Genomic DNA, 16,400 nt, shown 5'->3' with positions numbered 1-16,400 from the left:
TAAAAACATTTCACACAACTTACTTCAAGGAAAGAACAAAAAAAAATGAAGTGAAAGATGTACAGTTTTCACGATTGACTGCCAAATGTCTACATTTGTCTTTGTTCACTCACTTGGGAAGTCCTGCATTTTTATCATCCAAAAAGCAGTGGGTGGGTGGGAGAACACTTATGAAATATTTGTAATTGAGACAGTATCAAGAATCAAGAATCCTGTTTTCAGATACTAAATCAACACTTTAAAGAATCAAAAGCTAGTAAGTTTGAAAACACACAATTAAAAATAATTAAGATAAATAAATCTCGCCTTCGTTCTCACTTGGATTGTTTGGCTCATTCTAACCGAGATGAAAATGGCAACTCACTGAATAATTGATTAAATACACTCTTGATATTCCAAACAAATTTGGAAGACAGTATAACAACAATTAAACCATTCACAAAACCCAGCCAAAAAGAAAAAAAAAGAGAAAAAATGTTTTTCCAATGTAATACTTCATGTTTATCTGGAAAATTATACCTGTTGGCTCATAAAGCAGCTGAAGAAATCTTCTCATTTAAATAGGATCCCTGCATGCCAATGATACTCTATTGCAAGTATGGGGCAGTATCATAAATCTTTAAACATGGGTACATTAATATAAAAAGACATTAGACATTTTTTTTTAAAAAAAAAAGAATGGCGCATTCTTAGATGCAAAAAATAAAAATTAAAAAGCATGCATAACTTTCTTACCTTTCACAGCGTAAGCCAGCATACCCAGAGGGACATCCATCACAAATGAATCCATGAGTTTGGTCCAAATGACACGTGGGGCTAAAACTTTGTTGTTGTTGGAGAGCAAGAACCAGGTTAGGGAAAAAGCATAGAAAGAAACTCATTAGCAGCATAGCCACTGTTGTTTTCTGAGAGCAGCTGCTTTCAAAAACAGAGCAAGGGGAAAATCTGTCTAGTCTCACACACAGGGCTTAGGGTTTGGCTCCAGCCAGTAAAGCTATTTCTGCCGACACTGGATATAGCTCAAATGGGTGGCAGCATCCAAATGACATGTTGTTATGGGCCCTTAGTCTATCAATGAGACTACTCCATTTAAAAAAGCAGGAATGTACAGTTGTTTGTCTGAGCCCCCAAGGGCCTGGCAACATTAGATTCCCAAGTGAAAGTTCACTGCAGCTGAAGGACAATTGCTGGGGATGTTCAATAATCCCAGCTTACCTAAACAGATAAATCACACTGCTGCACTGAAGAGAAAGAAAGTTGAGAATCATGCAGCTTTTTAAAGGACTTTATCTAACAGCATGTAATTGCATAGTTCAACTGACTAAATAACTGGCATCTAACATCTTACTATAAGCTTGCCTGAAGGCAGTATCCATTTGTTGACTTTCTGTTGGCAGAAGAGGTTCATAGAATGGGAGAACATAGTTTCCTGACAGCAACTTTCTGTGCTAGTTTGAATAGTCTTCTAAGTCACTGGAGCAGATTTCAGGGGAAGAATGTTGGGACTAGCCAACAACCACATTCCTTCTCATTCTGCTAACAGTACCTTCCATATCAGTTAGTTACTATCCACAAGCAATTCTACCAGTATTCACAGTCAGGAGTGTCAAAACAGGTGGGCATTTCCAATCATTTCAATATATCGTCAGGCAAATCTAGAAATATTTCCTCAAAAATAAATCTCACAGAATTCAAAGGGTCTTGTCCCCAGGTAGTAGCAGAAACTGATTGCAAAGTTCATTAATCATTCTCACCATAATAGCAGTTTTTTCACCACTTCTAGCAGAAGTTTCAAATAGTTGTGTGTCATAGCAGCCACAAAGTTGCTTCTTTTGGGGAATCCTGACATTTGCATGTATATAATAAGTTCATTATCTCTGAAAGCATTTTGCCCTAGCTGTGTAGCTCTCCCTTCTTGTCTCTTTTCCCTCTATATTTCTTTCCCTCCCCTATCTGACTGACACACTGGTATGAGATAATCTGCTGGCACATTGAAAGATACAAGCAGTTTGAAACAACAGGGTATCTGTCACTCTACTGTTTTAAAGAGATCACTCTTCAATTATTCTTCCTTTTATTTCACTTTGAGATTTGTTTGCACTACATAGATGTTAAATTTTCCAAACAACTCAGCAGTAGGTTTGCAGCCTTAGGATAAAACTTAGTTTGACGTGATTGTAGCAGTGCAATAAAAATAAGCAAATAATGATAACAGTCTTTCTTCTACTAACAATTAACATCTGCAACATTATGAGACCTAACTGAGATTTTTAAACAAGTCTTATGAATTGACAGGTAACCATTATTAAGAGAAACCATACAAGCTGCAGTTTTAATTATTGTGTCTTCTGCTGAAATCTAGAGTTTCTGATTAGCAGGAGAAAACAAACGTGTATCTACTTAGGAGAAGTCATTAATTTTAATGGGATTTATTTTCCAGTAACCAAAGCCCAGATGGATTATACAAAAGGGTGTTTTAAATCAGAAGAAAGTAACTACGCCCTGGATTGTATGAACTAAATCATCATGCACAGAGTTGCAGGGGGAAAAAAGGGTATTGGGATAAATTGGTTTTTGTTTGCTTGCTTTCAAAGAATAAGCTCATGAAACTTACTGGACCAATTGTGGGATGTTTAAAAACAAAAATGTGGGAAAAAATCGCATTGCTGAAAATGGTGATTTGCAATTAAATTTTGACATCATAATCTTGTGGACCTCAAAATGCCACATCACATGTAAGCTCATAGCTACTTGCCCATCCCTATTGTATATGATAATTCTGCTTATCAAAATAATTGTGAGAGATTCTGGGAAGGAGAAAGGAAAGATAGTTCCATTTATGTGAGGAGAAGCACAGCACAGAGTTGGTGAGTAACAGAAAAGAAGCATTTCTGAAATCCATGTCATTTCTTTGGTTTGCCAGGTATGTGAATTTTGAACTTAATCAACTAGCATGACCTGATTGGAATCTCAGAAAGTATGCTGTTTATGTAAATATCGCAAGTGTAACTTCAGATGTTTTAGATAGTGTACAGGAGGGGTGTCAAACTGCTGACCCGTGGGCCGGATGCGTCATGCGGAAGCTGCACCCACCCCATTGCCGGCGATGGCAAAACTTTCCCGATATGTTGCGTGACGTCATGTGACATCGTGAGTTTGACATGTCTGTTGTACAGTATATTCCAGAGCAGGGGTGTCAAACTCAATTTCATTGAGGGCCACATCAGCATTGCGGTTGCCCTCAGGGGGCCGGGTGGGTATGGCCAGGGTGGGTGTGGCCTATTGGGTGGGTGTGGCTAGAGTGCATATGGCCTACTGGGTGGGTGTGGCCAGCTCTACATCGTTCACATCAAGGGTGCCTATGGGGGCCTGGGCAGGAGTGGGACAGATCTGAGGGTCTCTGGCAGAAGGAGGGTCTCTGGGCCAGGGCCAAGGCAGTGGGGGCTGTTCCCTCACTGTTTCCAGGATGGCTTTGAGGGCCACATGAAACCACTTCACGGGCCGGATCCAGCCCCCGGGCCTTGTGTTTGACATGTCTGTTCCAGAGGGAGAGTCCAGCAAGACAAAGAACATTTTTTCCAACTTAGTTTCCATATGTATTTCCTGTGTATAATTAAGTCTAATTCCACCCATCTACATTGTTTTCAAATCCATCATGCATGTGAGGCCTGCTGCTAGTTCCTCTCTGGTTTTGCTTTGGCATGCCCAACATAGAATACATAGAGCTGGTAACAGACTAACATGTCACAAAGTACTGCAAATAGACATCAGCTTTGTGAAGACTATAGCTGTCTGAGAATAGCATCTGACAATTTGAAAGCTAAGCAAATCTCCATGTTAATATGGTGCATGCTGAGAATCTGAAAGAAATTATTTGGCCCTTATATAAGCCCAGCCTTTGAATAAAGGAACCTGTAATTTACAGGCTTCTGCATGAGCAGGTGAAAAGAGTTGGCCGCTTTAAGAATTTTATTAAATTTAATGAGTCAACTTCTTAAAATAACAGCATCTTTTCTCAGGCTTACATGGCAGTCTGCAAAAAGTTGGGCTGTTTAAACCAACAGCAGACAAAATTTGCTAGCATAACTTTCCTGATTATTTTTCAAGCTTGCACAGCTCTACTGTACATTGTCTAAAAATTGGAAGGTTTCCTTGTCTCTCTGTAAAATTCTTGAGCCTTCCAAGAGGAAATTATGGTTTCTTTCTGGACCATATGCTTTTATTATAAAAGCATATTATAATTAAACATATAAAGGCACAGTCATAAGAAGGGTCATCCAGCCAGTTATTAGCATAGCAAGACTTTTTCCAGGCTGCAAGATCCAAGAAATCAGCTATTCCTATTCCAATGTGAACTCTATAGGCTTAACCGCAGTTTGCCAAATGTTCCACTGAGAAACAATGTTGGAAACCGATCAAAGAGAGAAATAACCTGGAATTGAGGAGAAACTTCCTGACAGTGAGGACAATTAATCAGTGGAACAGCTTACCCCCAGAAATCATGGGCGCTCCATCATTGGAGATTTTTAAGAGGAGACTGGACATTCACCTGTCTGAGACAGTATAGGTTCTCCTGTTTGAGCAGGGGGCTGGACTAGAAGACCTTCAAGGTCCCTTCCAGATTCTATTCTATTCTATTCTATTCTATTCTATTCTATTCTATTCTATTCTATTCTATTCTATTCTATTCTATTCTATTCTATTATTCTATTCTATTCTATTCTATTCTATTCTATTCTATTCTATTCTATTCTATTCTATTCTATTCTATTCTATTCTATTCTATTCTATTCAGAAAATCTCTGGATAAATAGGTCTTCCTATCAAATTGAACTTTTTGGATCATAATAGATCTATTACAATAGTGTTTTCCTTTTCCCTTTTATCTGAACATTGTGAAAATGATGGAATATAAAATAGAGCATTGTGTGATTGCCTTGAAAATGTACTTTGTTGTGATGTTTATTGCTTTATCCAGAATTAAAATAAGACAACTGGTGAATTTTTGTTGTACATTCATGCTGGTTAATCTATTTTTTTTATCATGGACTACTGTAACCAATGAAGGAATACTTCAAGGAACAATTTGATAGTATTTTTACTGGCTGAAATTGTAGCTTACTTGTTTGAAGATATACTCAGTGGGCAGGCACACAGCTGGCAGTCATCAGCTTTCCCTTTAGTGGCATCTCCATAGAAACCAGGAAGACATCTATCACAATATCGACCACCTGTGTTGTGCTTGCAATTCTAAACAGACAGAGGAAGAAGACACAAAACATCCTTTTTCAGTGCGTCATAGAGTACTAAATTTTAAAAGCAGCCTAGCATGGTATGGAAATCCCTTAGGTCTCAAATTTATGCTTTGTTTCCATCAAAGACTTGAAACTTTATACTCATTGCCTGTCCCATCTTATAGCCTATTTCTAGCCTATTTTGCATTCTTCTAAAAACTTTATAAACCACGGTAGTCTGAAAAACAATATATGACTCAGGATCACTTTGGGTGAGTTAGATGGCTGACTGCAGTTGGATTGAGTTTCTCTAGCCTAATATTATAACCATCATCTTCCATATAGAAATTTGAAGTGGCATCTGTTAGATCCCTTCCTTCTCCCTGCCCCAGTAGTTAACTACACTTTTTATTGCCTTAATGAATTCTAATTCATCAACAACCTGGCTCAGGATATATTTCAACAATTATTTATTTATTTATTTATTGATGGGATTTATATCCCGCCCTATCTCCTGAAGGACTCAGGGCGGCTCACAATAAAACATATAATAAGTGCATAAATCAAGATAAATGAAATTGAGAACATCAGTGCAATAAAAAATTAGAGAATTTAAAAATGAATTAAAAATACTAAATATAAATTAATTAAGATGCCTGTCAGTCTAGGTCAGCTTGGTGGAACAGGTGTGTTTTGAGGCCGCGGCGAAAGGATTGGAGGTTTTGGGCTATCCGAAGCTCAGGGGGGAGCTGATTCCATAGGGTTGGTGCTCCCACAGAGAAGGCCCTCCCCCTGGGGGTCGCCAGCCGACATTGCCTAGCTGACGGTACCCTGAGGAGGCCTTCTCTGTGTGAGCGTACTGGACGATGGGAATTTGTTCCCGGCAGCAGATGGTCCTGCAAGTATCCCGGACCTAAGCCATGTAGCCATGCATACAACATTCATTAGGGATTAAGAACCAGGGTACTAAGGTCCATGAATGGCTTTGGATGTGCAAGGCAGAATGTGCCTATAGTGTAATACAACCAAATAGCTTATAGCAGTTGTGTCAAACTGCCGGCCTGCGGGCTGGATGCGTCATCCGGAAGCCCCACCCATCCCATTGCCGGCAACGGCAAAACCGTCCCGATACATTGCGTGATGTCACGTGACGTCGCGAATTTGACATGTCTGGCTTATAGCTTGTGCACAACTACAGTATGCAGTAGTCTGTTGGGATCAAAGACCTTGCAAGTTATTCCAACATGCATATGAGAGGTAGGCTTTTTCATATAGACCTAGTCTTGATCTGAGATCTTATTATGAATCAAGCTGTCAAAGAAACATATTTCAGTTTCTTTTTAACTATATTTCAAAGCTAAGGAAGATTCAAAAGAGGTATCAGTAAATTAGCAGCTTAAATTATCTGTTGTATTACTGAAAAACATGATGAATAGTAATGAGAAGGCCAAAAGGCGCAATACGACTTAGTTAGGGGGCAAATCACTTTGATGTGGTATGTCTTTTTACCTTTCTCTTTCTTCCTTCTTTCACTTCAAAAGTCTTATGATCCAAATTGAATTGCAGCATTTAATAGCCTGTCTGGGCACCAAGCAATCCTACTTAACTTACAGCCAACAGAAACAGTTTTTCAAGGTTTAGATAGTGTGTGGTTTTCTCTGATATAGACTGTGTTTGAAGACTACAGAAGAGAGGACAGAGAAGCGTTTTAAAACTGCAGATAAATAAGACACTGCTGATAGATATGGCGCTGAAGATGCTGTATGTTCCTACTTCCAGTATTTTCCTACCTCAAGGGTCTTCGAACCTGGCCCTTTTATGACTTGTGGACTTCAACTCCCAGAATTCCTCAGCCAGGCATGCCAGAGCCGTGTAGTATGAAATGAACAAATATGGGAGGGGCAAGGCATGCGAAGAAATTCAATTTGCAACACTAACCCTAACCCCTGCCTATCTAGTCTTCCCACACTGAATTTATTTGTTGATAACATTAATACCCAAAACTAATTCTAAAGTTAAACACTGACCAAATAAACACTTCTTTCCTCCCCACCCCCTCAAAACCCATGCAACTGAAAAAGAAAAAAGTTTTGGCTCGTACTCCATTTAGGAAAGCAGATTCCAGGTATTTCAGCCTTGCACATTTTACCTCTGTCCAAAGCCAAACCTCAATTTATAAAAAAATATATTTGTTACATTACACTAATGAGATGCAAAGGGAAATGTAAGAGGAACAGTTTTCATAAGATACAGTTAGTCCTGTAAATACTTCTATATTAAATATAGAATTAATATGTGAATTATTTCAGGTTCCATTCATGAAGGTACAATTTCAAACGTCCAGCACTTTAAACTATTTTGTTCAGAACTGCAGAATACATAGGCACTTCGTTCAGAGGGAAAACAGGAAGGACAGCAGTATTTCAAATGCCAGCTTATATTGTAAATCCACTGCATTTTTATTTAGCCTTTTCCTTGAAACATTTCCTTGAGAAGAACAATGCCACGTTGGTTCAAATACTAGAGGGAATCTGGAATATGATATCCCACTCAACTGGCAATGGCTCAAATTGAATTTCTGCAAGACTAATGAAATGAGAAATGTTGTTTCAAGCTTCATGCCATGTCAGACAATATAAAACTAAAATGCCCTTGAGTTAATCAAAACAGTCTATTCAGCGTAATTCACACAGTCAAAATAAGCTAGTGAGCAGGTTGGAAACACTGGCACTCTGAGTATTATTAGTCTGACTCATAAATGCATTTAATTCTGAATTAGTAGGCAGCTGTAAGATTTATGCATTCAAACAGGAAAAAGCACCTTTCTATGTAACCTAAACTATGTTTCCTTTTCAATCATTTTCTTCTGTAGGAATTTTTATGATATTTACTGAGAATCACAATTATACCTGCATGATGTATTACAATAGCAGTTGCTAGTAATTTGCTACAATTGTACACCAGAAGCTTTTCTAAAGTATTCCCTTTGCTATTTTGGATAAAGGCTATTGCTATCAGATAAATATCAAAAGTCTTCTTGCTCACCCTTATGCACAACAGCTATTTTATCATGCTGACAAGAGATTCTCTGACTTTAGAAGCAGTCCATTATAAAGATCTTTCTTATCAAATCACAGCTATTTTTTTTTATTTGAGTAGTCAGCATCTCTAACAGGGGTGTGGTGGCCTAGTGGTTAAGACCCTGGGCTGCTGCCAAAAGGTTGTCAGTTTGATGGGGTGAACTCCTGTTACTTGCCTCTGCTCCTGCCCACCAACCAGTTTGACTACATGCAAATGCAAGTAGATAAATAGGTACCACTTCAGTTTGAAAGTAACTGTATTCCATGCGCCTCAGCATAGAGTCATGCCGGTCACATGACCATGGAAGCATCTTCAGACAAAGCTGGCTCCCTTGGCTAGGAAACAGAGATGAGCACTGCCCCCTAGAGTTGGACATGACTGAACAGGGGAAACCTTTCCTTTTTTTTTTTAGTCAGCATCTCTAAGGTAGTTAACTCAATTGCAACACTATCCTGAGCTGTCAATCAGCACTTACCACACACTCTCCAGTGATATCATCACAGGACTCTGCATGACCAAAACAAGTGCACGGCCTACAGATCCCACCAACGATAGTGCCATTAACTCGCCTGTTTCCTGGCCAGCATGACTAGAAAAAAATAGAACAAAAAAAAATACAATGAAGAACGTTAAAGAAAAATAATGCAGAGTGCCACTAACATATGCAAACAGAAGACACTTGATAATTTATCACCTTAGTATGTAGATAAAGATATCAGACACATGGCATTATATGTCCACTGACCATGGTTTTCTTCCTCTTGTCCTTCTTCCAAATCAGTTAAGTTTTATATCTGAGCGTGTTTTGCAATCTCATCACCCTGCTCTGTTTTGTACTATTAATTTGCTTTCTTTTTAATAACTCATTTTGATTTAACATTCCATCTATTTCCATATCCAGAAATACTGCTTGCAACCCATTCTGTGGTACCCCAAACTTTGTACCATGGCTGTATTTTCAGAGGCAAAGTATTCAGCTATGTAGACCATAGACTAACTCAATTCCTGTCTTTGGAACTAAGTGTGCTGAAAACATAGTCCAATATATTAGTCTATATACTCTTCTGGCATGGGTGTTGCTCAGTGGATGGTGTTGCCAGGCATTCAATGGTTCCACTGATATATTGGTTTAAATGTCACGTAGAGAAAGGAAAAATGACTGACACTCCCCCTGTTATTTCTCCCAAGCAATTAGCACACACATTGTTCAGATGTTTTGTACAACTGAGAACTGTTTTGATCTGGATTAAAGGCTGGTGTTGCTAAAACCAAACAAAGAAGCTTGTTTCACTGGTATGATTGTCTACATACTGACCTGAACTGAAAAGGTTGGAGTAAGATTAAAAGAAGTCTTAGCTTGATCTTTCTGCTGAAAAAGCAAAATAAAAGCAGAGAAGTAAAGAATGGAAATAAGATAGCTTGACATATTAATATGCAGATTGATGGCAAATTATTGAAAAAAAGGGCTAAAAGGCAAGAGAAAAGATATTCCATAGCTAAAACATCAATGCAATTGTTTTGGATTAAAGGTTAAAGAAAAAGAAGGCAAATTAGCAGGCAAAAAGAAAGCATAACTCTGATTCCCCTCACTTATAGACCTAGTAGAATGGAAAAATTCCACACAGATATGTGCCTGGAAGAACGTTAATACCATGTGTAAAGATTGGTAAACATGTTCTATATAGATAGCCATGCCGCTGTAATTAAAATGTTAATATTTATCCAAGAAATTGGGATAGGATTGTGAGAAATGCAGCTTTTTAATTGCATTTCATTCAAGCATAATATGATTTGGTTATGGTTGATTAGATTGTATGAGCAAAACCATACATTTATAAACTGTGGTTTAGGACTTAATGTACTTTGTAAAGTCAGTCAATTTTGTTGATAATTCAATAAAACCTGGTTAAACTGTTTCATTGTGTGTAGGGTACCTGTTACACAAAATATCAGCCCCCTATACAGGCATTCAATGTCTTTACAAGAGGGATAAAAGCAAGGAGGGCAGTGAACTTTCAGAAACGTCAAACTACAAGACTACAGGTAGTCCTCGACTTACAACAGTTTGTTTACTGACCATTTGAAGTTGCAATGGCACTGTGATCAACGGTCATGTGATCAAAATTCAGATGTTTTTGCAACTGACTCATATTTATGATGGTTGCCGTGTCCCAGGGTTATGTGACCCACTTTTGCAACTTTCTGACATCCAAAGTCAGTGGGGAAGACTGATTCACTTAACAACCATACCGCTAACTTAACAACTGCAGTGATTCGCTTAACAACTGTGATAAGAAAGGTTGTAAAATGGGGCAAAACAAATGTCTCACTAGCCACAGAAAGTTTGGGCTCAACTGTAGTCATAAGTCAAGAGCTACCTGTATATGGCAAAGAGGTAAAAGTTCTGAAGTTGTGTTCATTTGAATATAACTAGAAACTAATTTAGAACTTCCTACTTGACACAACGATGTCTAGAGCTAAACAGCCAGGATAGAACCAAATATATACGTCCATATGTTCCTTCCACACTCTTAGCCCTCATGTGAGGAGGTCAGATGACTGCACAGCACTCCAGTGCATTGTTTCTCAACCTTAGCAACATTAAGATGTGTGGACTTCAATTCCCAAAATTGGCCAGCAAGCAGCTTGTTGGCTGGGGAATTCTGGGGTTTGAAGTCCACACATCTTAAACATGCTGACTTAAGAAACACTGCTCTAGTGTATGCGTGAAACTGCATCTAAAAGGAAGGGTTCCCCCCCCCCGTAACAATTGTGATTCAATACCCTATATTATATCTACTGCATGGGCATTTCTCAGGCAAGGTGACATATTTCAAGTATGAGTTATCAGACAAGCCCCTGACTTTTGCTTGCACTTCACAATAAGTTGCCAGACAGCAATTCTGACTATCATATTTTGACTTTTTTATGGGTTTGAACATGCAGACACAACTGCTTTTAGCTAGTATCTTGCTATTTTTGAATCTTTCTCTGTGTAGGTACAGAGAGAGTTCAGGAAACTAAACATTTACAGATTCTCTAAGGCAGGGATACCAAACTGCTGGCCGACAGGCTGGACGCGTCACCAGGAAACCACGTCCCACCCCATTACTGGCAATGGGAAAAAAGCTCTGATACGTTGCGCAACATCACGTGGCATCACGAGTTTGACATGTCTGCTTTAAGGGCTGAAATTGTTCACACAGTGTTGCAGAATGATGTCAGATCTTTTCTTATAATCTTTTAATTTCTCTTTTAAATTTTCATCTCATGAAGTGAGGATTTGCAGTGAATAGAAAATATAATTTACACATGAGAAAAATATAATAATGCCATCCAGAAAACACACACACACACACATATAAAAAATCATGGGCCTTTCTGTTTTATAACTGAGGTTTATATAGGGGTGAAGGTTCACTCTCCGAGTTTGTGGGTTGATTTCTGAACATTTCATTACCAGGCTAGGTATCATCTTCAGCAGAGTTTAGGGGTTGTCAGTGTTCTTCTGTTAATAAGGGCTTCAGGTATGGGTGTGTCAAGTGAGGGTCTGGGATGGGTCTTGTGATAGGTCAGGTGAGAGTCATCAGTGAGTCTTGTGATGGATCTTGTGATGGAGAGGTTACACCACGTGAGGGTCATTGGAAAGTGAACTGCTGGTGGGGTGGGGTTGGCTGGTTGAGGGTCAATGCTGTTTCCAGTTGGCTGTGCAGTTGACTTGGATTCTGAGGGCTTCGTAGGCTGGTTGTTGGTCAATATGTCTGTTGATGGAATTGCTTGTGGAGTGCCAGGCTTTGATGAACTCACGAGCATGGTGGGGGGGTAGCATGGCCAATGATTTCTGTGTTGCTCCAATCGAACTGGTGCTGTTTGGTGTTGGCATGGGTAGAGATTAAGGATTTGGGATTATGGTGTTTGCCAGCCAGTGTTTGTGGATCCTGGTTTTTAATGGATGTGATGTTTGTCCCACATAGAATTGGTTGATTTTGTAAATTACATTGTTTCTTTCATCCTTCTGTATCTTGTCTTTGGTTCTGGATAATTCCTGGCAGAGTGTGGCTGTGGGTTTGTGGGCTATTGCTATTCCTAGGGTTGGAGAATTCTGGCTGTTATTTCTTTTTTTTTATTGAAAAGTTTTAAAATACATTTTATCTTTAACAATCCCCCCCTCCCCCCCTACCTATCCCTCCCTACCCCTCCCCCCCCTTTCCCCCCTCCCCCCCCCCCGACTTCCCAGAGCTAAGTACAGGGTATAAAAACAAAGAACAATCATAAACATCCATATGCTACCAACAATAAATTCTTAAATCTATCACTCTCTAGCTCATATAGGATAACTACAAACAATACTAATATTTCATATAGAAAAAAAAGAAAATAGAAAGGAAGACTTATTCAAATGCTAAATGAAACTTTTTAGTCCCATATTTGTTCTGGATATATTCAATCCATTTTTTCCACTCCATAATATAACGTTCTGGCTGTTATTTCCAACACCCCTTTTTTGTCTGGTAGGGTTAGTTTTTGCGTGGTGATTGGATGTGTGGTGTGTTGTGGTTTGGGTGCTGTGTGTTGGAATATGAGGTTTTTTGATAGCCATTAAGGAGAAAGATGTTGAACAGCCGTTTCTCTTCTGCTTTTCTTAGTGTTGTGGTGCTGCAGTGTGTCCTGGCCCTTCTGAAGAGGGTCTGAACGCAGCTTCTTTTGTGTGCAGTGGGGTGGTTGCTTGCGAAGCTGGGTATCTGGTCAGTGTGCATGGGTTGAGGAATGGGAGTCTGTTGTCTGTTTCCTCTTCATGTCTGAATACGTTACTGAGGAGGCGGTGTGTTTCTTCAATTTGGGAGCATTTGATGATGATGAAGGTGCAGCATCATAGTCAGGTGATCAAAATTCGGGTACGTGGCAATTGGTTGTAACATTTTGGGGTTACATGGTTGCCATTGGTAACCTTCCCAAACAGCTTCCAACAATTAAAGTCAATAGGTGAAGTCAGATTTACTTAATGACCAGATGATTCATTTAAAAACTGCAGTGATTCTCTTAGCAAAAAGGCCATAAAATCCAGTATGACTCATTTCACAACCACCTTGCTTAGCAACAAAAATTCTGCTCCCAATTACAGTAATAAATCGAGGACTACCTGCATGTATTCAGAGGCCCAGAGAAGAAATGGTGGATGCCCTTCCCACATCTGTTTATTGCCCTTTTTTCATCTGTATCCCTTGGGAAATATTTAGTTTCAAGATACTATAGATATATTTAAAATGGTATTCTTGTTAATAGGGTTCTTTAATCAGGGGCAAAAGAAATCACGAGGAGGAACTTTTTTCAGGGTAAGTATTTTGGTTATTTTGTCCCTTAAATCATAATTCAAAATTTGCTTTGGAGACAGCCAGTAGTTGTTTTGGATTTTTTTAAACTGAGGATACAAGACAAGCATTATTTTATACTGCAATATTTCATCATATTCTGCTTTTTTTATGCTGTAGCTCAGCTTTGTATGAAAGTCCAATGCAAAATAAATAAATAAATAAATAAATAAATAAATAAATAAATAAATAAATAACCAACCAATCAACCAACCAATCATCACCTAAATTAGTTGCATTTGCTCAATTGATATTTCTGATCAAACCAGTTTTCTGATCCTCTACCAAAACCTTCAAAATCTATCATCAGCCTTTTATAGGTTGCCTTTGTATTTATAACAAGAGAAAGAAGTGAATATATCAGCTATCAGAAGGAAGGCTCCATGACCTAAATAACATATATAAATTCATGGTGCTTTAAAAGAAGAGAGCTGACAAGTAAATGCCTAGAGTGCTTGTATAAATGACATGTTGTTTATAGTATTGTGAAACAGAACATCTCTGTGCTTTAAAATGCTTCCTTAGAAGCTTAGTTTTCAAACATTTTACATTTAAAAGCTCCACCAACAAAGCCTTGACATGTTAGTTAGGCATACATGCACTCACTCCAAATATAGGCTAGATAATATTTGGTTGAAAATATTCAAATTTTACATATATAACCTTCAACAAGACTGCAACTTCTAAACTGTTGAAGCAATCATCCCAGGGGGAAAATGTGTGTGTATATTTCTCTACAGTATGTATGCATTGTAGAGAGGGGAGAAGACAATCACACCATCTGTATGAAAAGTGCTGTATATCATCTCAAGCATGAATGTGTTACTTTGCTTTGAGATACTAAAACATATCACACATTTTGATTGACTATCTAGTTTCTAAGTGTAATGACAAACTGATTAAGCCCAAAGGACTGTTTAATGACTGCATGTTATGAACATTATATAAAATTATATGAAATACAATTCTATGCACATCGGTTCAGAAGTCACCCATAGGTGTTTCCAGACAAATGGACATAAATACTGCCACTCTGTGAATGAAAATATGAACTCAGAAACATTTGTGTTAAAATATAATATCTAAATATGATCATATGTAAAGTTATTTACAAATATAAGGGACTAAAGAAAGATTTTAGTTTTTTTTAACTGAGCTAAAAATACCCAATTGTATACAGTATATGTATTTACAATTATGTAATTCTGAGCTTTGGAAATATGGTGTTAAATGAAATAGTCCAAAGATTGAATATGATTTGTGATATGTAACCTATAATTAAGCACATCCAACTAGATTTGAATGCTGTGGTAAATCAAAGTTAATTAAAACCAAAAGGAACACTTTTTAAAACTCTTCATTACAGTTATGTGGAAGAAAGAAAAGGCGGAATATGATGATTCATAGAAAACAATGCTGTTCAAGAGTATATGATACCTCTAAACATCATGAACTGATGTCCATGCCAAAATGATTTGCTTTTTTGGAATGATTAGGAAGGAGGGGGCAGCATTAGTGCCCCCTAAGCTTCGGTGCACTAGGGTGGTGCCTGCTTGGCATTTGCTTAAAATCAGTCAGTGCCCCCCAAGCCCTAGTGGAATTTTCCTCGAATGCGATTTCCCCATGTATTTTACCAGGAAACATAGATAGGGCGGGCTAGAAATATCAGTGCCCTCCTAACCATACCCAAGCACTCTGAATTTGTTGGCGATGTCCATTTTGCTCTATGAGTTCATGGTGACCTAACCCTAAGTGGAATTTTCTGCAATGGGATTTTCCCATATATTTTACCATGAAACATACATAAGGCAGGCTACAAAAGTCAGTGCCCTCGTAACCATACCAAAGCACTCTGAATTTGTTGGCGATGTCCATTTTGCTCTATGAGTTTATGGTGACCTAACCCTAACCCTAAGTGGAATTTTCCACAATGGGATTTTCCCATATATTTTACCAGGAAACATACATAAGGCAGGCTACAAAAGTCAGTGCCCTTGTAACCATACCAAAGCACTCTGAATTTGTTGGCGATGTCCATTTTGCTCTATGAGTTTATGGTGACCTAACCCTAACCCTAAGTGGAATTTTCTGCCAATGGGTTTTTCCCATGTATTTTACCAGGAAACATCGATAGAGCAGGGTAGAAAAGTCAGCGCCCTCCTAACTATACCCAAGCACTCCTAATTTGTTGGCAATGTTCATTTTGCTCTCCGAGTTCTTGGTGACATAACCCTAACCCCAAGTCCGTGTTGGCAAACCTGTGGCATGCAGAGTACTTTCGGCAGGCATGAGTGCCATTGCCCCAGTCCTAGGCCTTCAGCTGGGTTTTATAAAACCTTTTCTCTTTAGGCGTTTCCCCCCCGTGTACAAAAAAAGGTTCAATCAATCAATTTCAACTTCTTGCGGGGGAAAAAGATCTCGCAAATTTGGAATTGATTGATTGAACTTTTTAGTCCCACCCAGTCTGCCATTCACACTGTAGCCATGCCCACTCAATGGGCCACGCCCAGCCAGTGGGCCATGCCCACCCAATGGGCCACACCCACCCGGCACCCAACGATACATAAGTGGGTTTTGGGTTGCAGTTTGGGCACTCGGTCTCTAAAATGTTCGCCACCACTGCCCTAGGGTGATGGCTGCTTGGCATTCACCTAAAGTCAGAGAGGTTTAGCTTGTTTCTATTGTTATCACCCATAGCTTACTCTGATATTCTCAT

General features: G+C 38.8%; 1 protein-coding gene across 1 annotated transcript in view; it reads right to left on the bottom strand.

Moving 5' to 3' along the window:
• The window catches only part of LAMA2 (laminin subunit alpha 2), a 455,074-nt gene that overhangs the window by 190,165 nt on the left and 248,509 nt on the right, over positions 1 to 16,400 (bottom strand). Inside the window, exons 16-18 of the mRNA XM_081312969.1 lie at positions 8,791 to 8,904; positions 5,123 to 5,250; positions 736 to 822 (exon numbers count right to left, since the gene is read on the bottom strand). Of these exons, the coding sequence (XP_081169095.1) occupies positions 736 to 822; positions 5,123 to 5,250; positions 8,791 to 8,904 (329 nt within the window). The remainder of the gene's footprint in view (positions 1 to 735; positions 823 to 5,122; positions 5,251 to 8,790; positions 8,905 to 16,400) is intronic.

Source organism: Vipera berus, assembly GCF_964194415.1.
Source record: "Vipera berus genome assembly, chromosome: 1".
Lineage (NCBI taxonomy): Eukaryota > Metazoa > Chordata > Lepidosauria > Squamata > Viperidae > Vipera > Vipera berus.
The sequence above is the reverse complement of the archived record's forward strand: the minus strand, read 5'-3'. Positions and strand labels throughout refer to the sequence as shown.